Here is a 26,576-nt window from a genome sequence, read left to right on the forward strand (position 1 = left end):
GGGCTCCTCCAGCAATCGGGGCAAGCCAGTGCCTCTGTGGGAGGGCCTGGCCTCACCACAGCTCCCTTTTGGCTCTGTTTCCAGGGCATCCCCACCACCCAGCCCTCATTCCTGCCCCTGCATACTGCCCATGCCAAGCGTGAAGCACCAGGAGCCACACAAGCCCACCACACTGCCAGCTGGCTCCATGGAGCAGGATCCTCATCCAGCCCCTCTGCCACCCACCTCTGCTCAGCTCTTCTCCTTCACCTCCCATTTTTCTTTGCTCCTCCTGTTCTTTGCTGCTTCTCCTGCCGCCCCTGCTTTCTCCTCCCCCTCGATCACACATCCTACTCCACATTTGCTTTCTCACTCCTTCTCACAGCTCTCTCCATAATGCATTTCCATAAAATACCTCCCTCCTCATTTCATTTCTATTTTCCTTCCTGCCTCCTTCAGACAGCTTTGGACCTCATGGACTCCCAAGAGATAAGAAGGTACAAAAATCTCCCTAGACAGGCAGATGCCTCTTCCTCTCCACCTCTGGGCTCTTTCCTTTCTTAAACGTAGAGATCTGTGTTGAACATCTCCAGTCCCCACCTGGCTTATCCAAAGGGGGACATGCTGTAGGTTAGGTGGTGGTTGACATCCCTGTGCCAAGGCTGGCAAACAACCTCTACAGCTACACCAGGCTGGATTCACACCTACCCCTGCAGAGTCCCAGGCACATGGATGGGATCCAGGCTCTCAGCTGGGAGCCACAGGCTCTGTGAAGGTGAGGGGTGCCAGAGAAACATGAAGAGGAGAAATGAAAGCCCTGCCCTGGAGAGGGCTCCACTCAGCAAGAGAGCTGAGGTAATCCATCCCTTCCTGCCAGTGCACATCCACCTGAGAGCGCTCCACTTCACTCCCTTCCACCCCAGACTGAGGTGGAGAGAACAAATCCTCTGCAATTTGACCTCAAAAGCCCTACATGACTCAGGAGCCTGCTTGTCTGGGAGATCCTTGTTATCCCATGACTCAATCATGACAAGCATGGCTCGCAAGCAAATTTTGTCTGCAGAGCACATATGGATTTGATGTTCTTCTCAATGGTCCCTCAGCTCTCAGATTCGTCCCACCAACAACTCAGAAGGTCCTGGTATGTGGACACTCCCCAGGTGGGTGTAGCAGGATCACAGGGGAGGCTGGTGGAGTCTGACATGCAGAGCACAGATCTGTTCCAGCTTTCATTTTGTGTGGAAACAAGCTGACCTACCACAGGACCACACCTTCTTTGCCATGTTATTTTAGAGCCTGTCAGAGACGCTGCAGCTCAGGGGAGATGTGTCCTGCTTCTCCCCTCGCTGGAACAAACATCATCAGTCAAACCCGAAGAGCCAAGAGGGTTGGGGAAAGAGACAAGAGGAAAAGAGGGGTGCAGAGAGATAAAGAAAAGGAGATGGGAGCAAATATCAGAGTTTGAGCAGGAACTACCTTTCTTGGACACTTTCCTCCCCTCCTTAACTGAGCTGTGTTTTTTAGTGGCCTTATGGGTGCTGGCAGCTTGCGGCACACGGGTGAGGTACACGGGCAGTCCGGCGGCTGACATCAGAATAGCTGTCATGCCTACAGTGGGTACGAGGTCAACATGCAGGAAGGAAACAATGGGGAAACACATTCATTAAAAAAAAAAAAAAAAACCTTTAACCTTTCAAAGAAAATAAAAATAAAATAAAGTAAAATAAAATAAAATAAAATCCAAGCCCTTAGTTCTGAGGGCATAAAACATCCGAGAGGTAACAGGGTTGGTGTCAGCACAAGGAGAGGATCTGGAGGTTTTCAGAGGGAGGAGCCCTGGCAGCAAATTAAGGGAGGGAAATGTGGGCACACATCTTGTCTGTGACCCTTTGTGCTGGTGTGTAAAGAGGACCTTCCTCTTTGGGCTTCAGGGCTCCTCAGGCACCGAGTCTGCTGTGGTGCCAAGTTCTCCTGCTGACCAGAGCCCTGGAAGCAGCCCTGAAGGATGAAGGGCATCACCTGTAACCCCTAAAGGTCCTGCTCAGCTGCTCCCCCCTAGAGCCACACATTTCAACAGTGTCACACTGAACTAATCCCCAGAGTGCAGCTGAGCTGCCTTCAAACACCAGGGCAGAGCTGCTCCACACAGCCCCCACAACCTCTCCTCCCTGCTGCTCCAGTTTTCCCTCACTCTCAGCAGCAATGCAGTCCTCATCCTCCCCCATCCCAGCCAGCTGTATCCATGGGATGCAGTTTGATAAAACTAATGAATCATTAAAAAGGACAGCCATTCCCTGAAGGTAAAATTGGCACGCAGAAAGCTACAGGGCTGATCTGAGATGATATTTGCCTGTGAAATCCAGGCTGGTTACAAATCATAACACTTCCAAGGTACCATACTGCTCTCACACTTACATCCAAGAGAACACCTGCTTTTGTTTTCCAAAGAGCAACTTCCCACCTGCAACAGCCAGCACCAGAAATAAGAAAAAAAAACTTATAGTTGCAAACCAACAGCAGAAAACCTAAAAGCCAGCATTTCCCCAGAAATCCCCTCTGAGGGCAGACCATGCAAACAACATCCCAATGCTACAGACATTCCAGCTCAGTAATGCATGGCCAAAGCTGAGATTTCCAAGCGTTTTATTTCTGCAAGCCTCTATTCAGTCATATGGGGAAAGGAAGATTCTAGAGCACAGTTGCTCAGGACAAAAATGAAGCACCTTGCCCACACATGACTGAAAAATCAAGTTATGATGGGAAGTATCAGCTTTGTGTGCAAGTAGTAAGACAATTTTCTGCCTCAAATATGCAACCAGTCAAGAACGTGTGTCCTGTGACTACAAATCCTCTGTGCAAAGCCTGTGACAGTGCTCTACAAGCAGAATTACTCCTACACTGTGCTGACCACAATTTGTACCTCCTTTTCCTAAGGTCTGAGCACAAATATTCCAGAAGCTGTTCAACTCCTTTCTTGACAGCCACAGGTGAATATTTTTACTAAAACTTTCCCATCTAAGGGCCAAAAGACTCCCAGAGAGGGAGTGGGACAGACACGGAGGAAGGAGTTTCCCCAGGGTTACCCAAGAACTTCTGGAAAAGTTGGGATGACCACAAGACCAGGCTGCCTAATGGATGGTGAAATGCACTTCCATATGGAAATAGGTAACCAGGCAGCAATGGATCACCCTCAAAGGGGATCCAGATCTGAGATCTAGAGTTCTCCCAGCTCCCAGGAGCTGCAGAGCCAGAGGAGAACCTCCAAAGCACACAAAGACTGGGTTAGTACCCCTTGCCCTACTGGCAGCACCAGGCACAGCCAAGAACTCACCAGATCCAGAAATTTTACCACCAAAGTAACTCCCTTTAAATCCTAACTAAAGGCCACAAGCCTATTGCAAGCTCTCAACCCATCAAAGCCAGCAGTCCACCACTCCCAGGGAGCCTTAAGGAAGAGCTTAAATGTCCCCAGAACAAAAGCTACTTTTTTTATGAGTGCAGCTGAGACCCAAAGCCCATTAGCAGCACCAAAGCTGCCCCCTGCACTTTTCAGGTCCTTTTCCCTTCCAGCAGAGAACAGTCAGAGGTATTCCAGGAAGAGCAGCAGCAGCTCTGACTAGAGAGGCTGGAGGAACAATATTCTTGAGAGACAGGGAAGGCCTCCCACCACAGCTGGGGAAATCATCTCAATCTGACCCCACTGAGGCTGCACAATACTATTCCTAGAACTGGTGCAGAAAAGGAATAGGAAAGTTGTCTCTAAAAAAGCTGTTTCTAAGCAGTGCAATAGCACTGATGGCACAGACTGACATTTGAAAAGCGAGTCCAAAGACTAACAAGGATTATCACCACCCACGCACAGCTGTCTGATAGGCAAATGCAAAATTAATGTGTTCTTCTGAAGAGATCAATACTGTCTTGCTAACATTAGCAGGCAGAGCCCAGAAAAACAGAGAAAACAGAAGCACAGGCTGAACAACTGGCTTCAGATTCTCAATGGCAAAGGGCAACAAAATTCAGACCAAGCAAAAAGCACGAGCCACAGAACCTCAGGTGAGTTCAGCTATTCTGTAACACAGCCCCCTTGTACCTGGAATAACATGTCCAAAACTGCCTGCCAGCATCATGAATCATCACAAAACAAAAAAAAAAAAAATCCAAAATCCACCATTTGTTCCACAAACTTTCGTTTTTCTGAGCTGCATACCCATCTACTACTCCACGCAGACATACAAGCCCAGGGCAAACAGGAGAGCAGGAGAATTACCCCAATTCAGTGTTCTCCTATCTTACATTGGTCAAGAAAAGGTGTAAGTGGGAAATTACCTTTTCTTGGCCAATTTTAAACCTTCTGCTGCCTAAGGAGCTACATGCAATGAATCATCTTCTGCAGATTCAAGTCAAGAGAGCATTCAAAAAGGTTCTGGTTTGCTCTGCTGCCTCATGTTAACCCCCAGTAGCAATGATGCCTTTAAAGTTCAATAATGGAAATCACAGCATTCTTAATCCTCCCACAAGTTGGGGGACTGCAGTCCCCAGGAAGAGCTATCCTTAACCCAGGCCTTAGGTGGGAGAGTGTTTTCCTACAAGGTGCCAAAACAATACAGACACACATCACATCTGCAGACTGAGTCTCCATTTCTCACAACAATTTCAAGTCAGAACCTGTTCCAAGTATCTGTGGAGTTATGCCAGGAGCAAGTGTAGCCCTGGACCTGGATAAATTTTCACCTGAATACAAGTTGCAACATGACAAGTTTGCCCAGACCAAGACTGCTTTGGATATGCTCCTGTGAGAGTTCCTGCTGCTCACTAGCTAGTCCAGGAGCTTGAAAAATATTATTTTATATGTTCCTACTTTCCATTGGGCTCTGGGTTTCTTTCCTGAAAGGACTGCAGGAGGGAGGAGACAGAAAGCCTTGCAAGGAATCCTTTGGGATCTGATCTGATTCTCTGTGTGCAATAACCACATGCAGAACTGCCTTTTTTTTCTCTTGCTCAAAGCCTCTTATTTGGCCAGAAATACAACATTAGTGGCTCCTTGGGGCAAAATTATTTTCACTGGAGCTATGACAACATCCACCAACTTTTTTCAGCCTGCTGTGAGAATAAGGGACTTTTTGTAATATCCTGTGCAGCAGCTGAGCACAGGAAAAACAGCCTGACATTATGTAATGAGTGTTGGCCACACAGCCACTCACACCCAGCCCAACATGCCCCTCTGGCCACTGACCTGGATTTGCACAGGCCTCAGACTGGTACAGGGCAGAGCTTACCTTCAGAAAACGTGAGATCTCAGAAAAGCATTGCTAATTTGTACAATTATATCCACCAGCAAAATCAGTATGGTTAGTACATCCCCAAATGCACCAGCTCCTGGAATCATGCAAACAAGAAACACCCAGTTTTGTTTAACAAAAAGCTCCTTTTCAGACTTCATCTTAAGCATAGTATTAGAAGGGCCTTTATATGAGCACCTTGCAAGCCCTCAGCCCCAAGGCACAGCAGCTAAAATCCATTATTCCCAGGAAATGTCAGTCCAGCTGATCCTTAAACACCAACACTGTGGTTAAACAGTTTGCTTAGACCTGTTTGGCATTTCAGTGTACTGATCAAATACTTGAGGGAAAAGAAAAAGCTTAAAAGACAAGTCTCCACATGCACTTTGAAGTATTAAAATAGCAGAAAGCAAGGAAAAAAATATACTTTCTTTTGTAGAAAACATGGTTTTAAAGTCAGCTTCATGATTTCTGAGATCCCAAGAGGTGCTTTCAGATGATGTGGGGTGGACAGTGTTACAAATCCCCAAGCACCCATCACACAAACAAAACCCAGCTTCTAATTCAGACTCACAGGATTCCTCATCTCCTGTTTAGCCACCAGAAGTTCCCTTTGCATCCAAGACATGCACCTGCAGCAATTCTCAATATCACCCATGAGATTCAGGGGTTGTATCTGTCCAGCTTCAAATCAGAGCCAAAGCTGCAGAGATGCCAGGGGATGGAGACCAAGACACATTTCCCAAAAAAAAAAACAAAACAACCTCCTTAATTTACATCCGAGACTTCTCTCCCTCCACAACATTGTCTCCCCAGCCTTCTCCACTGATGTTGTAGAAAGCAGTCATGCAGTGGGGACTGAAAAAACAAAAGGAGCCCAGCATGTGTTAGAGAATATCCTAGGTAATGAGTAACTTGGACACCATCAGCAGGATTTTAATTATGAACAAAATATCACTTCCCAGCAGAGGTTCTAAAAACAGAGAGCAGAGCATAGAGGGGAAGAAGGTGTCCCTAAAGACCCAGCCAATTAATATTTCAGTGAAACTCTTCCTTTTTACCAGAACTCCATTGCTTGCTTTGCACCAGAAATATCCCCAGAGATTTACTTTCCTTCCACACCCTAATTAACTTGTATTAATCTTTCCTCTGCTTCTATGTGACTTTGAGGACTCAAATTCAGATTTCCCTCCTCCCTTGCACCTCTGAGGTGTGGGACACTTGGCAGCAGGCAGCACAGCACCCAAAGCTGTGTTGTGTGAAGGCCTGGATCTGAAGGAGACCCTGGCCCCAGGGAGCTGTTTCTGCACTTCCCTACATCGAGTGCCTCGCGCTGGCTGCCTCAGGGAGAGGTAAAGAATACTAAAATGAGTAATTATCCCTTCTTTTACACCCCCAGATTGCAACAACAGAGATAGCAATTACAGCTTTAACCATTTTATTGTATTAAATGGTGGCAAATGGTTTATTCTGCTGGGACTTCCTGCTGCCTTTTCTGTCTAAACGTGGCACCACAAGGCATGAACAGACTGCACACATTCACCTCCTGTACATGCAGAATGAGATCACAGGTAACAACATTAACACAGCCTGGATTCATCAGCTTTATTTACCTTTATGTGATAAAGTACCTAATTACCCAGTCAGTGCTAACAGGCAGGGCATCAAAGGCAGAGCTGTTACAAGCAAGGGGAGTTCTGCTCAGGTTAGCCACCTAGACAAGGTCTGAGCTTGACTTTACACCTCGTTTTCACAGTGATTTGCTAAGGAGGAGACAGATGGGCTGCATGCTGCATGTCAGAGGACACCTGTGTTAGTCTTCATGCAGGGCCAGTCTGGCTACAGATGTGTGCAGGGCAGTTCTGAGGATGGGGACCCTTTTCAGCCAGGGTAAAACCTGGCACTCAAGAAGAGACCAAACACCTTTTCTGCAGTAAGGTGGGAACCACTGTCTTGAAAAACCAGAACGTAACTGTCTCTGCTCACTCAGGAGCAAAGTTTGGTGCCCCAGGAGCTAATAACCTCAAGAGACCATGCATGGACAAGAGACAGAGGAAGGAGTGGGTTAACAGACATTCTGTAGTGTCTGGAACAGAGGAAACTCCAGAAAACACAAGATATCAAATGTTTAGTACTCCTCTACCAGGTAATGATACAGTTTTGAGAGCACAGTTGGTACCAGAGCACCCAAATCCCCCAGTACCATCACAACAGGGTCACTGGTTTGGCACTGGCTGAGCCAAAACACAGTAAAGGTGCCACTGGCTTTTGGCACAGCAACTCTTCCATGGGAAACTGACAGCACAAATTGTCATTTCCAAGGCAATGCCATTTCAACTTTAGCAGGCAAATCTACTCTGAAAAGGAGCATTGAAAATTGGCACTTTCATCCCTCCCAGACATACTCCTCAGTATATTTAGTAGTGTGTTCCCAGGTTTGGATAACAAGCAAACCTGTATTCTGCTGCACCAGGAGACAATGTCTGATTCAACTTCAGTCTCCACTTTCCCAAGACAAGACATCACAATCCACTTTAAGCTAAAGACCACCTCAGCTTTTTTAATAAAACCACACTGTAAAAAATCATATTAAAACCACAAAAAAATCTCACACCATTCCCCTCCTTTGACTTTAAAAACAGCAGAAAATAGCAGCTAGCATTGAACTTGATTCACATGCCCTTTCCTTTGCTACTTGCTCATCCACCTGTACAGAAGAAGATGAATAGCAATGCCTCAAATAATCCCACTTATTTTGAAAGACTCAGGATGAGAAAAACAGTTAATAAGGTTTATCTATCCCCTTCTTTCCCAAATCTACCCTCTCTGCTTTTCTGGAAAATCTTTGGGTCTAAAACTTTAAACGGCAGCAACATTTTTGATTCTTTCCAAAAGTTAAAAATAGAAAGTAAGTGCTACAGAAAGGCAAACCTCTCATTCATCCTAAGGACTGAGCAAATATAGCACAGGGGAGTCCTTACCTGCCAGGGCCTGGCTCACCCTGCTGGGTTTGGACATCTTGACAGGCAAGGCCTGGGCACTAGAGAGAAAAAAATAGATGACTTTAACAGCAAGGATCAGAGACAAACAAAACAAAGACAATTCAGCAATGCAGTACTTCCTCCTGAGTGCCAGGGCCTGGATATATTAACAGGGACTAATTGCTCAGATGAGCCCCAGCTGGGACCCTCACCCATGCACCCTTCTCCCACTGGTCCAGCAGCTGTACTTAAGGAGCTGTGTCCTTGCCAGAGCTCTCTCCTAGAATTACTTACCTGCAAGGAGGGGGAATCTTAGAGCTATGCTATGTGTAGCTGCTTCCAGCCCCATCTTCTCCTAACTCATCCATTCCTCCTGCTGTTCTGATCCTGTGATACATCCCTGCTCTTGCCACTCGCCCACAGAGCTTCCTGTGAGCAGCCAATCTGCCCTACACATCCAAGGGGGATGAGGGAAGAAAGGCTGAAGGAGACCTACAAGAGCTTTTCATTTGGAAATCAAGAGAAGATGGACACCAAACATGCCTTTCAGGTTCCTCACCTACTTGTTTTGGCAGTGCTGTCAGCTGTACTTCAGCTTTGGGATACATGGGCAGCCAGGGTTATGCCAATACATTACATATGGGATACAGGGCAGCAGGAGCTAGGGAGGAAAGGGGAGCAGCAGCATCAGTGCTGATGGGGGGGTCTCTAGAGAAGAAACCAAGCTGGATCCACATTAGCAGAGCAGGAACACTTGAAATCCAAACATTGGCACAGAGAAGCCACCCATGGACTTTGTCTCAGGTGGCCCATGTGCCTGGGATGGATGAGGCTCATGCCCCAGCAGCAGTTAATACATGGTGCATTCAGACAACAACCTCCAAGGACTCTCCAAAATTACACAAAACTGGCCAGCTGCTTAGAAATTCACCACCAAAGTAACTCCAAAGAGACTAAGGTGGTCAAGAGCCCAAATCTCACCAACTATTTAGGGGAAACCTTCCTCTATCCAGCTGGGATGCAAGAGCTGCCCTGCCCAAAAAGGTAGCACAGAAGTTCCTAAAGAACTTCCTAAAGAACTTCACTTCCACAGAAGTTGCTAAAATCTCTGTTCACGTTCACATAGCAATGACCAGGGCTGAAAAGATTTTTGAATGACACAAGGCTGTTTTCCACCCTGCCTGTCCCCTCTCCTACCTGTCACAGTTTGGAATAGGTTCCCACATTTGTGCTGGCCTCCCTGAAGAACCCTGTGCAGGACAGAGGGCTTGGTGCAGCTCTGGCAGTCTGGCCAAGTGAGATCAGCACCCCCAGACCCTTATAAAGCTCTCTGGATCACAGAGGTTTCCCCTCCTGCCTCTTTCAAAGGCTGTGCTTTCCCTTCTGCTGCCCCAGATTTTGCAATGCCTTCAAATGATGCAACAGATTGTTCTGGCTACAATTCAAACCCACCAAACACAGGGAAAATCTTCCCCATGATTTCAAAGGGCTCTAAATCAAATGTCTTTATGACTCTCTTTCTTTCCTGATTCACCCTCTTTGTCACAGCTCTTTCTTAGGTATTTCTCTACGTCTTTATCTCATCCCATTGCTTCATATCTGCCCTTATGATCCCCTTCAGAAGATGGCAAGGAGCAGAACTCCTTGTTCTCCAGCTGCAGACATGAAGGATATTTGAGGACCAGGAACCTGACAGAGCTGCTCCCAAAAAATCAGAGACATTGGACCTTCCCTCATTTCCTCCTGAGAAGCCAAGAAGACACCACTGAGCTTGGGCACCCCCTCCACCCCAGCCTGTGACTGATACAGAAGTTTGTGTTTTTTTGTCATGCCCTGAGATGAAGCAGCACCTTGGGCACTTTCACTTCCCCATGGAAGGTAAAAATAAAATAAATCAGAAAGATGAACCTTCCACTGTACCAGGAAAAGAGATAGAGGCAGGGAATCCTTCCAGTGGGCTGGAACATAGGGTCATTACACTGGTAACCATGCTTTGAAAAGATGGCAGAGAAGTCCTTCACTCTCCTTTTCTTATTGTGAGACTCAAATCCAAGTCATCCATGAATTAGAACTTGTATGAAGTTGTCCTGGTTTCAGCTGGGATGGAGTTAATTTCCTTCCTAGTAGCTGGTACAGTGCTATGTTTTGGATTTAGGATGAGAATAATGCTAACACAGGGATGTTTTAGCTGTTGCTGAGCAGTGCTTAGACTAAGTGAGGCCTTTTCTGCTCCTCACCCCTCCCCAGCAGTAAGGAGGCTGGGGGGGCACAAGAAGCTGGGAGGGGACACAGCTGGGACACCTGACCCCAAGTGACCCAAGGAATATTCCAGACCACAGGATGCCATGATCAGTAGCAAAACCAGGAGGAAAACTGAGGGCTGCTGCTTGGGAATGGTTGGGCATTGGTCAGTGGGTGTGAGCAATTGCTTAGTGCATCACCTGTTTTGTATGTTTCAATTATCATCAGTATTATTATTTTCCTCCCCTTCTCTGCCCTGTTAAACTGTCTTTGTTTTAACCCACAATTTTTACTTTTTTTTCTTCCAATTGTCTCCCCCATTCCCCTGAGGGAGGATGGAGTGAGTTGAGGGGCTGTGTGGTGATTAAATGTCTGCTGGGTTAAACCACAACAGAAGTGAGAAGAGCCCTTGAGATCTGCAGAGAGAAACAGATAAGCACTTGATGCATTTGCAAGCAATCAAGTTTGGGAAGCTGTGAGTGCACTGCAGATAAATTACCATCCATGAGCCAGGAAACAGTCACTGATCAGCTGCATTCCTGTGTAAAAGCAAAGTGTGTCAGCTTTGGCTGCTGGAGGCTTTGAGCCAACTGATGTGACGATGGAGAAACCAAATACTTCTTATTTCACTAAATACACACATTCATTAGCAGTATCTCAGCTAACTGTGCTGTGGGATATGCTGACCCATCACTCTGCACCGTGGGAGCAGGGCTGCCACGCTCCCTGAGTTCTGTTACAACTGCAGAAAGCCCAAAGGCTGATGAAATCAAGGGAAATCCACACTGCTCTGAAGTACCACAATACTGTCTGGGCAGGTCTGCAGTCACAGTGCGTGGGAGGAAGTGCTGCAGTGCCAAAAAAGGTGAGGAAATGTTCCTCAGAGCCTACCCTGGGTTTGAAGTAGGGATTTGAGGGGAGGAAGGGGATGAGGTAACAAGGAAGGATATTGCTATTGTAGTGTAACGTGGACTGTGCATCCAATAATGGAACAGCACAAGCTCAAGATATTCCAGCATTGCCATATCAGTGCTGGCTTCTGGGGAGAGGTCCTGCTCATTTATTGAAAACACCTCAGTTAGAGGAGATCTGGGTAACTTCAGTGCAAAAGCAAGCAGTGCAGTGTGGAGAGACGAGGAGCCACCGAGACACCTGCTCCTGCTGCCAAGGAGATTTCTTACCAGGCAGTGCCTTTGACTCCTGGCCAAATGTTCTTGCAGGTGCTTGCAACACCTGAAAGTCAACGCCTGAATTCTCTGAATGTGTCCTGGTATCAATTCCTCCTTCCTGGTTCAGTTTTGTCCTGCTGTTGACTGCAGCTCCTGCTCTCCCACTGCTTTGTGTGCTGGATGTTCCTGAATGTAACAGGGATCACCAGGTTGTGAATAAAAGGATGCAAAATATGACAATGTTCTCAGGGATTCAGCAAGAAGATTTCCTACCACTGGTTCCCAGGCAGTCTGCAACAGAAGGCAGACAGGGCAGACTGAGATTTCAGCATGACAAACCCACTTGCTTCTCCAGAATTTCAAGAATCTGCAACACCGGTGAGACAGCAAAGCACAAGTCCAGTAAGGAACTGTGTCAACAGCTTGGAATCCAGGGATGCTGCCACTTCCAACACTGGGTGGCCAGGCTGGAGCCGTCACCTGAACCACACATGCACAATACCCTAATGGAGCAGAACTGGGGAAGCCTGTAGGAACTCATCCCCTCCACCTGATATGGCCTTTTCTTCCTTCCTCTCCCCTGCACACAACCACCAGGCCACAGATCTCTGTATCATGGCATCTTTGTAATCCTCTGGGCAACAGCCAACACTTCTCCTCACAGATCAGGGCAACATCCAGCCCTGCTTCACACTAAGTGCTACCACAACACTTTAAGGTCCAGACCCCTTCCCAGGGCTCACTGAGTGTCAGGTGACATTAATGACCCCACCTGGCGGTAGCCCCATGCTCACTAAAAGGGCTGCAGGACAACTCACAGTGGGAACAGTGGAACCAGCACCAGGAGAGCTCCTCACCACCCAAGGAGCTCATGGGAATGCCTATGGACAAAGCTGAAGGATACAAAGGTGGACAGAAAGAAGGAAAGGCCCTGGTTAGGGTCCTTCCTGATCCTACAAAGCACTGACTGTGCGTTGTTTCCCATGGGGGATTTGGAGTGCAGCACCAGAACACCCCAATTCTGTCAGCATCCTTTTCCAGCCCCCAAGACCCCCATCCCCCCTGATTTTATACAAAATCCTGCCCCCATGAGCTGCCTGCCTTATTTGTGGGCACAACCCAGACCAGCAGCTAAAGCCACATAAGCTCAGAGAAGCCTGCAGAGCTACTATAGGGATTTGCCTGGCTGGGACACTAATTAATATCCCCCAGAAGATTGCTTCCTGCAGCTTTACTCGCTCATATTACAAGCAGGGCACTCCTTACTGTGCTTCAGGAGTGCCTTACTCTGTAATTAGACAGCACAGTGCAGGGAACGGGGGAGCTCTTGGCCTAGGGAATTGATGCTTTCCCATGTCGGGTGGGAAGGATTTGCCAGGAGGTGGCTGGGATCCTGGTTAACAGTGCTGAGGCAAGGACACAGCCCTTGCCGTGGCACACTCCATGTGCAGGATTCCAGCTCTGTCCATGAGAGAGGCCAGATTCATTAACTGTGTTTAATCCACAAGAGGAAACTAATGCACCAAGAAGCAAAATAACTTGCCCACATGTATGTAATTTATTAGCAGCATAGCCAAGGATATTAGCATCTAGTTAAGCCTTGGCACTCCCCTCTGGGTTTTCCAGTGGCTTTGACCCTCTTGAGAGCAGGAGGAAATTAAAGTGCAATTGGCAGCGCTGGAGCTCCGCCTGCTCTCACATCAGCATCCGCCCTCCAGCAACCAGGAAATACATTTAAATCACCCTCAGTGGCACAGCAGCCTGGGCATGCCTCTTCTGGGGGCTACCCCTGCCTGCCTGCTAGAAATAACTGTCACAGCCACACAGGGAGTCAGGCAGCTTTCCAGGATGAACTGCACCTTGTTCTCAGCCCTGCAAGAGAGAGGTGCTGCCATTTTTAGCTGTGTTTCCTAAAGAAACTGGATGTAAACAACTGCACTGCCTTTCAGTCTCTCCCAAGGAGTTTTTGCCAGTTGCAGCTCAGCCACCTCTGCAAGTTCTGTGGAGATGAGCAGTTTTGTAAAAGTAATCTGTCAGGGCTGCTTTGGAGCCAAAGCTTGTGGGGTGAACACAACACAACCTTTAGCAGACACCAGAGGATCCACGGTGGCCCAGTGCTCCCTTCCCTTGGGTCTCTGAGCACGGGCCAGCACAGGAATTGCACATCACAGCTAATAGAATACAGCCAGAAACCTGTGGCAGGATAATTAATGCAGGATAATTAGCCAAAATGGTTAGACTGTAGGGTGATGCAGGGCATTGACTGCAAGGAAAGGGGAATTAACCACCATGCTATGTCTGAGGGAGGAAGACAGGGAACCTAGTGGATAAAATAACCCAGGAATGCTCTGGGCTTTGGAATTAAATGAAACACATTGTTAGAGCTTGCTACTCATGTTTCCCCTAATTCACAGAAATTAAAGGATTTTCTGCTGGGACATGGGTTTCATGAGCCCGAGACGGTAACTCCAGCCAGGAGCAATTACACCCACCCAGTGGCATTTCCGACTCAACCCCAGCACAGGGCTGATGGGGAAAAGCCATCCCGAGCTGTCAGCTGGGGATGAAAAAGTCCCTTTCACATATGGCACGCTGCTGGAAGACAGATTGCCCCCCTGTGTGCACTTGTTGTCCTGGCAGGGATAAAGGAGAGCTGCAAAACTAATCCCAAAGGACTGGAGATCACACCCCAAGGGAAGAGACGGCGGCCAGGGGAGTGGGGCTCACTGGGGGTGTGGGTTTTACACAAGTCTGACAGCACTCACACACTCCCCAGGTATCCAAAGAGCTGCCACCTGCCCTGTGTGGCACGTCCTGCTGTCCCCAGCATAGATTTAACTGTACAACCCCTTTGCATCCCCCAGAAAGGCTGGCTTGGCTAGGGATGATTGCCAGGACACCAGCCACCTCACCCCCTCCACAACACAAACAGCTGAGGTGCAAAACAGTTTCAAACAGACCAACCTCAACCAGCCATGGGCAACTCCTGGCCATCCCTTTCCTCCCAGTCAGCATTGCCTGGGCCATGGGCTCAGTTCATGGTCAGGAGCCCATGGCAACCCCCTCCAAGCATCTCTCTCCCATCCTCCCTCCTTTCAGGACAGCCTGTCCCCCCACGAGTAGCACACAATGTACCCAGACCCCGATCACTCCAGACAGGCTTGTGGGGCAACTGCTGCAGCACCTGGCTCTTCCTTTTCAAACTCCCCACCCCGAGTCACTTTGCAAATCCTTTGAGGAGGGATGGGGGCTCCAGGCAGCCCAGTGGCCCCACACACCCACCAGCAACTCCTGCAAGAAGGGGAATTGGGCAGCTTCTTCAGAAGACAGCAAGAGCCTTACTGGGGGCTCTTGCAGGCAATGCTGAGGTCAGATTTTCAGCCCTACTCAAAGGTGACTGGAACAGAGAAGCACTGCGGATGCTTAAGGCAACACAAAAAGTCACCAGGTGGAAAAAAAGGCCCCCAAAAAAGACTGTGAGAAAGAAGAACAGGATGTGAGAAGTCATTTCACTCGGATGACCCCGAAGAGGGAAAGTCCTGACACGACACTCAGAAAAACATCTCAAGATTCACAGTCTTGTTTAAAACACAAATGAGATTCAAAACAAACCTCAAACCCCAGTGCCTCGTGCAATTAGTAGAATGTGCTTCCAACACGCTGCTAGATCTCTTATCTCTATACTTACTTGGACAGGTAAGTCAGCCCTGGCAAGTTCCCCTGCAGTTTCTCAGGGGTTCAACAGCTGGATTACTCCCAGTGAAGTAAGGCTCTGCCACTTCCAACCATTCACAAACAGAGGGAGCAGTCAGCCAGCCCTTGCTGGGTCACACTGGGTGCCAGCACTGCCACAAACAGGCCACACACATCTCTGCCAGCAAGGGCTTGAGCACAGGAAGAGTTAATATCCTGAAAGTGGAATAACCAACTGTGGCTTGCCCCAACAGCCCATGCCATGGAGAGGAGCCGGGCTGTCGGACCACAGGCCTCTGCTTTTCATTGAGCTGGCAGCAACCAAAAGGCCTGAAGAGAAGTGAGTCTCTTCCTCTCCCACCGGAAAGGTGCAAACACAGCCCTCCTTTGGCTCTAGCTGACAGGAGCTGAAATCCTGGGCTGAGAGATGCACACTGGTTCCAGCCCTGTCAGAGAAGAGCCACAGTGAAAATGAATCCAGTGGCACCCCTGCTCTTCATCACCACTTGCCTGGACAGAGAGTTCATGAGGTCTCAGCCACATACAGTGAATCCTGTCCCTCCTTGAAGGGGAAGAGCTTAGAATGAGCAGAGCAGTGTTCCACTCTACTGCCTAATTTGAATTAAGTAAGTGTGTTTACAAGTTCCCTTTTCCTTCCCCCTGAATCCCCCTCAAAGTTGCTTTTTAACCTAACCCAAAATACCACTGCGCACTATTAATTTTCTCAAACCTTCAGAATCTCAATCTGAGTGAATTTCCCTGTGGATCAGGGAGACTGATTGACAGGGACTATATTTCAAATGGGAAGAAAAGAAGTAGAAAGCAGAGGGGAAGTCTCTTTATCTGTACTGGATATACAGGCACAAACCTCTCCCTCCCAGGGAGAAGACCCTTGTAAAGTCCTCTGGGACAGAGAGGCTCCTGGATGCAGACCTGAGCACAGCAGATCTCTTGGACATACATATGGTATTTAAAGGTGAATTAGGATCTGTACCTGACTCCATTAGATGCTGCCAATGCTGCACTGAGGCTCCCAGTTTGAGCCAAAACCAAGGTGTTCTGTGCATTGAGTCTTGGTGTTGACCTTGCTCCAGTCAAAGCGAGTTTGTTATAGGGCACGAAGCCGACGTTGGAAGAACTTACTGACGCTGTCCTCCCGGGAACCTGATGAGTAGTGGAAGAGTTGGGAAAGTTTGTCATGGAGTGACGGTAGCGTGTGGTGATAGGGCCAGTCCCGCTGTTTGGCCAGCACTGCTGGCAAGAACATCCCACCCCTGTGTGAAGGGGTGTGGTGGAGGTCGTCACCGGGTACGGGGCGTCCAAACGCCTCTGAACGCTGCGGCGGAACCTCGTGGTCTTGTTGGTCTGGACTTGAGCCACAAAATCAACTTCGTAATTGTAGCCCAAGGGCCCAAGATCCACTCGCTGGTGGTTCGTGGCACGGGCCTGCTCCAGGAACACGCAGACGTTCATCTCGTACGGGGACCACCCGCCCTCGTCGTTCTGCCACTCCCAGACGATGCCCTGCCCAGCAGCAGAGTCCCCCGGGAAGACGTGCCTGCGGACAGCCCGCATCGTCCCTGTGTGGGAGAGGAGGGGAGAATAAACACAACAATTTAGCCAACAGAGAACTAAAAGGGATGTTGTCCCAGGGATTTGTTTCTGCACAGATCCGTGCTGCCTACACTGGGGTGGCCTTTCTCGTTCTCCCTCAAGAGAGGCACTAAAAGACCTTCTCTTCCCAACAGGGCTGGGTTTGCTCATGAAGCTTAGAAAAATGCAACATCCCTGAGATCCCTGTCCCTCTGCCAAATCTGATTGTGGGCTGGCAGCAGGTTCAAAAGCTGCAAGGAGGAAGGGTGGGAAAGGAGGGAAGGAGAGAGGATGCAGACGCAGACACACCCAAGCACAAAGGCACAGTGATCACATATGCCTCCCTGACGTTAAAAGGAGAAAAAAGGGAAAAAGGGAAAAAAAAATCAGGCTGAGGCACAGATCTGGTTAAAAAAAAAACAACTCCCACAGCCTTGACAACAGAGTAACTATAGAGACAAGACACCATTGGGAAGTGCTTTGTAGGATCACTTAAGGGGCTGAACACCCACTTTGTTACACAAGGGTCTACACAAGAGTTGGGGCAATTTTGGTCTTGGGAGAGTGGGTGAAGTCCCACGAGGGGGCAAGGGCAAGGACTTTGGAGAAGGGCAAACTTTTGCAGGCTCCTGACTGCTGGGAGAGAGAGCAAGACTAGAAAGGGGAAGACAGTGAAGTAACTTGAAAACTGGAGAGAGCAGCTGTTCAGACAGAGGGAGAGAAATGGAAGGAGAAACACTACTCTTGCAAGGCCGCTGGACAGTGACAGCTGGAGCTCAAACTCCCTGGAAGCCTGGATTTCCAGGATGACTTCACTCCTGGGTACTTTATCCCCTACTTCAAAAAAGCAGCAGCCTAATGAGAGGGAAGGAAGCCACCCAACAGGACAGAAGCTCTGTAACCTTTGAAAAATGGGTTCTTGCAGCAGGGTCAAAACTGCTACTGCAGGAAAAACCCTCAGCAGCATTCTGCACAGAGGAAGAGGAGCAGGAAAAGTTGTGAGGAAAGCAAATCTGGGGATCTAGGAAAGTGAGGGTGAACAGGGGTGCAGCGAGTTGTAACAACACAGGAGGAGTTCAAGAGAAAAAAAAAGTAAAATAAAGCCTCTAAAAAGGTCATGAGAGTTATGGCATTATGTTCCAGGACCCCAGGTGAAAACTGGCAAGTTTACAAGTACCCTCACCTAAAGCCTGAGGAGAACTGCCCCAGGGTATCACTGGAGACTCTGTGGGGCACAAGCAATCCAGGCAAGCTTCACACCCAACAAGCACATCCCAAAGAAGAGGGAGGACAGCCCACGTGGGACTCCACACTGCCAAAAATCTAACTGCTGCTGCATTCAGGCTCTGCCTGCCTGCACGCTGGCATGAGGATCATGCTGCTGTTACTGTACCCAATAGTTGTGAAAACTGTGTTTCCTTATCTCGGCACTGCTGAAGCTCCAGAGCTGACACAAAGGCTAAGGCTCTCTAAAAGGCAGAATGTGCAGGACCAAGGAATGCCAGGACTTGTGTTTCTGCTCCAGAGCAGCACTACGCATCCTGCTTATTGCGGAGCAGGACTCTCCAGTGACACCAGCCAACAAACAACATCTCATCAGCACACTTAAAACACTACTAGCAGCCAGTCAAACACAGCAACCTACCCAATAGCTCAACCGTGGAGCTCAGGATTCCTGTGGGACCAGACCTTCCTCTGGCAGAAACTATCAGCAGAACCAAGGTGACCTTCCCAGCCTGGAATTGATGTCTTAGTGGAAAAGCAGACTAAACAACCAAAAGCAAACTCTAGCAATGACTGGTCCTATCCAGCAAGTCCTGCCAAGTTTCAGAAACACAAACAGCCTCAAAAGGTGGATAACTTCAAGAATGAACCCCTGAGCAGGAGGATGACTAGGGATGGGACTGGACTGAAAATGAGATGGTGAGACATGCATTACATTTAGAAATGAGTGCAGGGAACCTGCTCCCAGAGAAAGGGGACTACTACAGGTAAGGCAAAGTGTCCAGTGGGACACATCTCAAGAGATTAGCAAGGCTTCCCCTGCTCCATTGGCAGCTCAGAAGCTAAAAGCAACACAAAGAGGACTGCAGGACTTGCAAGCAACTTGTGCTTTTAACACCCTCAAACAGCAGTAGAAAGAAGATTTTTAGGAGTCAACAAAAAGACCAAGGCAATGCACTTGGAAAACATCTCCCTTCCCCCAGGCTGGCAGGGAAACTGGCATTCCTCTCCAGGGTGGGCAAACAGCTGTGGTGAGAGGACAACTCCTGCTGCTCCCCTGCACTCACTCCCAGCTAATCTGCCTTGAGCAGCAGCTGAAGCCCACAGCTAATCCTGCCCACAAGATCCCCCCGCACAGCTGTCATTCCCTGCTGCTGGGGACGCTGCTCCCGTTAACACTGGCTTCCTGTTATTCTCCCTGGCTTCCTTTGAAGAGCCTATTTATCTGTCTAATAGCTAATGAGCAGAATACAACAGCCTATTTTTTGCACTGTTTAAAGATTTTTCATGGGGATGTTTCCTGTAGGGATTCTTTTCTCCAGCACATGACAAAGTTCAGCTGGCGGCTCGCTCAGAAAGGTTCACGTTTAAGGCAGAGAGAAAAAGCTTTGCTTAGAATTGGGCCATGGCAAGGGGATATTAGAGCTTTTCCAACAGTCACGTTGCAGAGCACAGAGGTATTTGTGGAGGGAGGTTCACAGCACTGGCCCCTCTGATCAGCATCCCTTTGGATCAATGGGAAACACTGCAGGAGAGCTGTGGAGAAGAATCGGCCTTTTTGTTATTAACAACTCAAACTCAGATCTAAACCAAGGAAAGATGAGATCATACCAGCCAAAATAATTTCCAGAATTGAACTGCACTGTCCCCCAGAGATGAATAGCTCCAAATCACCCTCCAATGGACAACATTCACTGAGTGTTTTGAGATCTTTAAGAGTCTAAAGAGATACAAACCCTCTAAGGACAGACAGCTGCACTGGGACACATTTCACCCACCCCACAGGCTCTCTGTTCACCTTCACCAGACAGTTTAGGACTGCTGTCCACAGGCTGGAGCAGTGGCTGAAAGAGCCAGAGGCTGGAAGGCTCCTTCACAAGTTTGGCATGAAAAAACCAGTAGAGAAACAGCTGCTGATGCCAGCTCTAGTGGCCCACACTGTACCACTCAAAGCCACAGCCTCAGCTGGCCTTCCAGATGTTTGAACAGGCCAAGCTGAGCACACCTGCCAGGGCATCCAGGTTAGAAAGCTCCTCCTCACCCAGGACACCACTAGATAAACTCAGCCTAAGGTCACCACGTCAGAATAAAAACACGGATGCAGCTGTGATGACCACTCACATTTGCTCCAACCACTTCCCTTTCCTGCCAGAATTGGCTGATCATTCAGTTGATTCAAAATATGGCTCATTTACTGTTTCAACTGGCAAGAAACCAGCACATGCCCCTCTTTAAAGCTTGGGATGATGCTCAACTGCATCCTGGAGTGATGGGAGAGACGCTGACAAAGGGGAAACTGATGGATGGAAAATCTTCCAAAGCAGCCATTCATTTGGGGTGTGTAATTTGGGATCTCCCTGGATTTTCCAGGGATGAAGTGCATGCATTCCATCCTTGCCCTTTTTCTAAGCTCCAGCTGCTCAGCAAATCTGGAGCAAAAAAGGGCAGGAGTCATCTCTGCAATTTCTGAGCTGCTACTCCCAGTGACCCCAGGAGAGAGGAGAATGAAAATCAGGTCTCATTTCTGCTATTAAGCCCATCCTGCCCTTTCTCCCTGAGAGGAAGCGAGCCAGGCTCACAGAGCACAAGTGGAGGGAATATTCTGCTGCAGCGTTTTGGTGTCGCGCGGGGGCCGCAGGCACTCGCAAGCAGCTTGAGCAGGGCTGCATGCCAAGGTAAAGCAGCTGGCACTCCAACTCCAGAGGGAGCAAGGGATTCAAGCAGGAGGGTTGGAATCGTAAAAAGGCCTTTTTACGCAAGTGATCTTGAATGGATTGGTGGGGGGAGGGAAGTTTCCAGCTCTGAGAGCTCTGGCTCACAGGCTGGGAGCTCCAGGGGTCCCATGATGATGCTCCTGAAGAGATCACGGCTGTCTGCCTGCACCCAGCTCCACAGGCAGCATTAGGAGAGCAGCAGATATGCTCACAGAGCTGCCCAGCATGGTAGCAAACAGCAGAGCTTTGCAGGGCTCTTACACACAGAACAAGGCCCTGCTTGTCCCCAAGCACACCAGCAGAATGGGTGGGGAAGCTCCCTTACCTGTATCCTGCCGGAATTGTGTCAAGCTTGGAATGTCGATGACATAAGGAGCCAAAGCGGGATCCGCGTGTCCCAAAGGGATGCTGCTGACCAGCCCCGACCCTGAGCGCCGGCCCTTCTGCTGAGAGGCCTGGATAACCTGCTCAATGTAGCTGCAGACGTTGCCTCGGTACGGCCTCCACCTGCCAAATTCATCCTGCCATTCCCACACGGCCACTGCCGTGGAGCTGCTGCTGTGCCCCGGGGCAGAACCGGGCGGGCCGGACGGCCCGGCTGAACCGCTTCCCGCTCCCTGAGCTGCTGCCATGTTCCTCCCTGAGGTCTTGGCACACCGTGATTGGAAGTGGCAGCTGAGCTGGCCTTACACCATTTTCTCCTGGAGACCTGCAGCAAGAAACAGAGAGCACAGGGAGCTGAGAATGATGTCCCAAATTGTCCCACCCACTGTGGATGTCCCCAGCCACGTCCACATCACACAAGCCATCTGAGAGGGAAAAAAGCTCTGACTTTCACAGAGGATGTTCCCTATGGATTTAAGAGACTCCAGAGAAGCAAACTGGCCTCAAAACCCTCTGGCTGAGGATGAGTGAGGTGCCACCACTCACTCCCTGCCAGTGCTGGCAACTTCTGCTAATTGAGGGCAAACACTCTTCAGGGAGACTCTGTTTCCACCAAACACCACCTGAGTCTCCACAGATCTGTACCAAACCATCCCGGAGCCACTGCTGATCTGTGTCAGGCAGACCTGTAAGCCTTGGCATGAGCTCAGACACTCGCTAGCCAGCAGTGTGCCAAGGCAAGCTGCCATTCTACCCCTTCCCCATGCTCAACACTGCTCCTGGCAGCATCACACTGACCACCCCAATGTCAGCTGCCAAATGCTGGCCAAACACTCATTCACAGAAATGACTGAGGTACACAAATGGTTCCCAAACTCTTCACACTGATCTGAGCTCTAGGGCTACACCATCAGCTCCAATCCGGCTTCTGACCACTTAGTTTTGGCCCAGGTTCAGTCCTGTGACTCCTGTGCAGCATTACACATGCAAACAAAGCCAGAAGACAACTCTTAATGCACAGTTTGCAAATCACAGCACACGCTCTTCTTTAGTTCAGTGTGATCCCAGCAAAAAAAAAACAGATGGGAAGGAGTACAAGAGAACCAGGAGGAACACAGGGCATTTCAAGCTGTGCTGCCTGTGCTGAGGGCACTGATTTAGTAGGTCCTCAAGATCAAAGCACACCTATCTGCAGCTTCTCAGGTGGGAAAAAATGAACATCTTGAAACAAGGGACAATCAGCATTAGAGACTCAAGCCCTTAAGAGATGATTTGGAGAAGAACAGAGAAAGGGTAGGAGACCAAAGACCAGACAAAGACACAAACCAACACTGAATAAATTCCAACAAGGAGAGATCACCACTCTCAGCCCCCAAGGGATGTAAAAAGAACAGATCCAAAGGCATCACATGATCATCGAGAGACACCAGAGGTCTGATATTTGACATTCCTTGTCTGTTGTGTCATTCCAAGGAATCCTGTCCAAACTATCTGCACACACATCTGTCCAAATGCTGGACAACCACTTGGAGATCCCCACGTTGGTGCTCGTGTGTAGGTGGGTTTGGCTGTGAATGAATGAAACTCATTTTGTTTTAAAATAAATTCGCCTTCTCCCTTCTGAGGTCTCACGTCATTGATTGCTCGCTTAACTCCCAGCAGTCAGCAGGGAGCCGTGAGCTTCCTTCCCATCCAATGGAAAAGTTCAGGTCTCCCAAGAGGCAGAGGAGCAGTGGGTGGCTTCCACTGGAGGATGCCATCTGCACAGAGAATGACATCCCAGCCGGATGGGGGAAGATCCCACGCTCCGTGGAGCATCCCATCCATCATGCCCATGTGGCTTGATAGCTTAAAAAAGACAGAGGAGAGTGAGCACAGAACAGACACACCCACACGTCTGCATTTATAAGAGGAAGGCAACAGTTTCCCCAGGAATTCAGTGTAAATTAGTTTATGAGCTGCTCTGAGATTTTTACACAACACCCCCAGCTCAACTGGTCCTGATGACAAACCGCTCCAGATCACCAAGATCCTACCCTAGTCTCTGCTATTATTCTTTTCCTTGTAATCCATTCTCGCCAAACACATCAAGGACAGTTATTTCACTGCTCAAAACAGCAAATTAAGACTTAAGGTATCAAATCCAACACCTGCCTTTGCCACTTCTTTTAATGGCAAGTTTCACACCAACACTTTTCCAGCTCAAGGATCACCAGCATCATCCATGCTCAACTCAAAGCAGAAGCCAGGCTGCAGCATTTTCTGTCCCACCCAACTGCACTAGGTGCTTTGAACCCCAAATACAGAACCAACACCATTTTCCCCCCCAAAGTTGTTACCAAATATTCATCTGCAGCCACACGCAGAGCAGAGAAGAGGGAGGCTGTGAGAAGGGAGTCAGCAGTTCGTTTTCCTTCCTTTCTGAAACAGCAGCAGGAAATGTAAACAAGCAGACACAGCAGCAGAAAAGTCACCTCCTTCCCGTGTCACCTCCCACTCACTGGGGTAACAGCTGGGTGACAACAGCCTGTCCCTCACCCCAGGGTGGCAGCGATGCTGTGAGTGCTGGACCACACGTGAAGGTACCTGGGCTGGCTGCACAAGAGTGTCGCGTGCTCCAACATCCACTTCCCCATCAGAGTGGAAAAATATTTCCTGTGCTGGGACTGCTGCTCCAAAGGAACAGCGAGGGGCGTATTTCAGCCTCCTGCCAGTTCTTGCTGAAAGCTGCTGGAGCCAGCAGCTGTTTGCACGGATTGGGAAGTGAGGAATGCGGGAGAGCATCAGTAAGCCAGAATTACACAAGTCCTGGAGTTATGGGAAACGAGAAAGAAAAGGCCTGAAGTTGCAGTTCCTGATTTCTCTTTGAGAATTCAGCAGCACACAAATAGTAAAAGCTGAGAAATTCAATACTAGAGCTGCTTGTACAGCGTTCAGCATTACACCACAGCAGAAAGGGTTTGGGGAAGAGTGGGATGTGGTTTGGGATGTGTTACACATCCCAGCTCACATCTTTACTCAAATCCCATGGACTAGAACACTTCACCTCAAGCTTTAAAAATACCTTGAAAAGCTGAAATTCACATCAACCCTAAAAGCTCTTATTCACCAAACAGTCGTGGCTCCATTCAGAAATCCTCTGGGCCACCCCTCCTCCAGTGAAAACAAAACCCTAGCTAATTCAAGTGCAGACTTAAATATTCCAGCCAGATGCCCTTCACTTTGAAGGTATTTGGTAACACAGGCTCAGAGCTTGAGCATGGATTTGTTTGATTGGAACTTTACGCCCAGCACAACCTCTGAAACATTTGTCCACCTGGCTTTAATTGGGGATTTGGACAGGAAAAAAACTGAGTGCATTTCAGATGTGTTTTCCAGCAGCTTCACTCCCTGCTCCTCAAACTCCAGCAAATGGTGGTGAGAAGGCTGGAGAACAGGAATTAAAGTCTTTGAAAACTATGTTTAATTCTCTGTTCTACTTCCAGAGAGCAGAAATTTCTTTTGCTTTAAATGCAGGATCTTAAAATTCGTGGGTCTGAGATGATTTCTAAAAATGCCAACTCCTTTTGTTAAGTTTCTGAACTTGAATTGCCAGTGCTGAAAAAAGTTACCACGAAATGCGAGCTTGTACCTGGAAAAGAAAAAGAGCCTTGGGAGCTCTTGAGCTGGGCTGAATTAAAAATAAAAATCACCAGACTGGTAAAATAGAGACTTTTCAGCAGGTTGTTCAGAAAAGAGAGTGCCCAAGAGGGATCTTTAAGCATCACGACACCACTTTGAGAGTCAGGACTGGGAGGGCACCAAGGATCCCATGGGAAGAGATTACACAGGGATTAGGGGAGCACATAGAGCACAGGGAGGCCACAGGGCTGCAGTAAGACGTGATCCTGTGCAGGGGACACGACTGGAGCAGCACTACAGGTGCCCTGTGCCCTCTCCCGACCCCAAAGCAGGGCCCTCACATCAGCTGAGCTGCACTTCTGTGCACAGCAAAACCCGAGGCAACGGGGTTGGCAGCTGTTGCCAAGTAATTCATACCCAAACACACCTTTCCTTACACAAGCACCCAGCACCAACCAAAGAGAAAGAACAGAGCCCGGCAGTAGGGAAGGGTTACAGCAATAACTCCAAGCACGCAGATCCATCCCAGTCCTGCCCTCTCCCAGCCTCTGCTGATCCTCACAGCACAAGGTGGCTGGGTTGACAGCCAAAACAACAAGAAATAAACCCGGCTGTTCCAAACCTGGACTGCTTCCATTCAAAACAAGCTTTTAAGCAAGTTCCCCTCGGAGGGGGAAAATAGAGACGGCAACTGAGGCGGAACAAAGCGTTTGCCTGTCAGCTAAGCCGAGGGCTGGTTTCGGGCACGGGTGAATTGAAAAAACTGAGGCAGCGAGAGGAGGGCAGCTACACGCAGACACAGGATCCCACCTGGACACGGGATCTCACCACACTTCGCGTCCAACCCGACTACTCCTGGGTCCTTCCGGGCACCCAGGCGGGTTATTTACACTCACTGACTTGTGAGGGAGAACCTGGCACGATCTGGAGGGCTCCTCCAGCCCCGCAACGCCTTCGGCTCGTGGCAGGAGCGTGTGAGGAGCCGGCGGCTCGGGGCCGGCCCGGCGGGGGCCACCCGCCCCTCAGGGAGCTCCCCCCGGCCCTGGGCAGCACCGGCCACCCACCGCAGCCGCCTGCTGGCTCCCACCGGCCCCCCGGTACCACGGACACCCTCGGGCCCCAGGGCTGCCGGGGGGTGTCCGGGTGACACCGACCGCTCCGGAAGCTGTGGAGGGGCGGGGGCCTGGTGCAAGGGGAACAGCGCCCGTGCCGACGGGACGCCAGGCAGGCCGGGCCCGGAGCGGCCGCAACGGCCCGGGCGGTCCCTCGCGAACGGCCCGGGCTGCGCGGCACAGGGAACGGGGTACCGGGGGTGCCAGCCCGCGGGTGCCCGCCCCGCGAAGCACAGCACAGCCCAGCCCAGCCCAGCCCAGCCCAACCCGGAACCCAGCTTCCCGTCCCGGCGCCGCTGTCCCCCGGTCCCGTCACCCCTCAGCCGCCCCCCCCGGTCCCTCACCCCGAGCAGGGCCCGGCGCCGCCGCTCCCGGCCCGCGGCCACGGACCCTCCGCGCGTGCGCACGCGGCACCGCCGGGGGCCGAGCGGAGGGGGCGGGGCCGGGGGGCGGGGCCATGCGGGGAGGGAGGGACGCGATTGGTGGAGGCGTGAGGGAGAGGAACGGTGAGCGTGAGGCGGTGAGGGACCGAGGGTGGTAATGAGTGTGATAATGAGTATGGTAATGAGTGTGATAATAAATATGG

At 49.7% G+C, this 26,576-nt stretch overlaps 1 protein-coding gene and 1 long non-coding RNA gene across 4 annotated transcripts in view; one reads left to right on the plus strand and one right to left on the minus strand.

The window, feature by feature from the left end:
* The window catches only part of DTX2 (deltex E3 ubiquitin ligase 2), a 34,769-nt gene extending 8,326 nt beyond the window's left edge, over positions 1-26,443 (minus strand). Inside the window, exons 1-5 of one of the 3 annotated variants that reach the window (XM_068210268.1) lie at positions 26,335-26,443; positions 21,199-21,582; positions 16,337-16,922; positions 8,240-8,298; positions 1,456-1,587 (exon numbers count right to left, since the gene is read on the minus strand). In XM_068210268.1, the coding sequence (XP_068066369.1) occupies positions 1,456-1,587; positions 8,240-8,298; positions 16,337-16,922; positions 21,199-21,505 (1,084 nt within the window). In that variant the 5' untranslated portion in view covers positions 21,506-21,582; positions 26,335-26,443. Of the gene's footprint in view, positions 1-1,455; positions 1,588-8,239; positions 8,299-16,336; positions 16,923-21,198; positions 21,583-26,032; positions 26,055-26,334 lie in introns of those variants that run through there. The other 2 variants (XM_068210269.1, XM_068210270.1) reach the window with 2 other exon arrangements.
* LOC137485672 (uncharacterized) overlaps positions 24,214-26,576 on the plus strand; it is a 161,039-nt gene continuing 158,676 nt past the window's right edge. Inside the window, exon 1 of the long non-coding RNA XR_011005416.1 lies at positions 24,214-24,246. This is a non-coding gene — a long non-coding RNA (uncharacterized lncRNA). The remainder of the gene's footprint in view (positions 24,247-26,576) is intronic.

Source organism: Anomalospiza imberbis, chromosome 20 (genome assembly GCF_031753505.1).
Source record: "Anomalospiza imberbis isolate Cuckoo-Finch-1a 21T00152 chromosome 20, ASM3175350v1, whole genome shotgun sequence".
NCBI lineage: Eukaryota > Metazoa > Chordata > Aves > Passeriformes > Viduidae > Anomalospiza > Anomalospiza imberbis.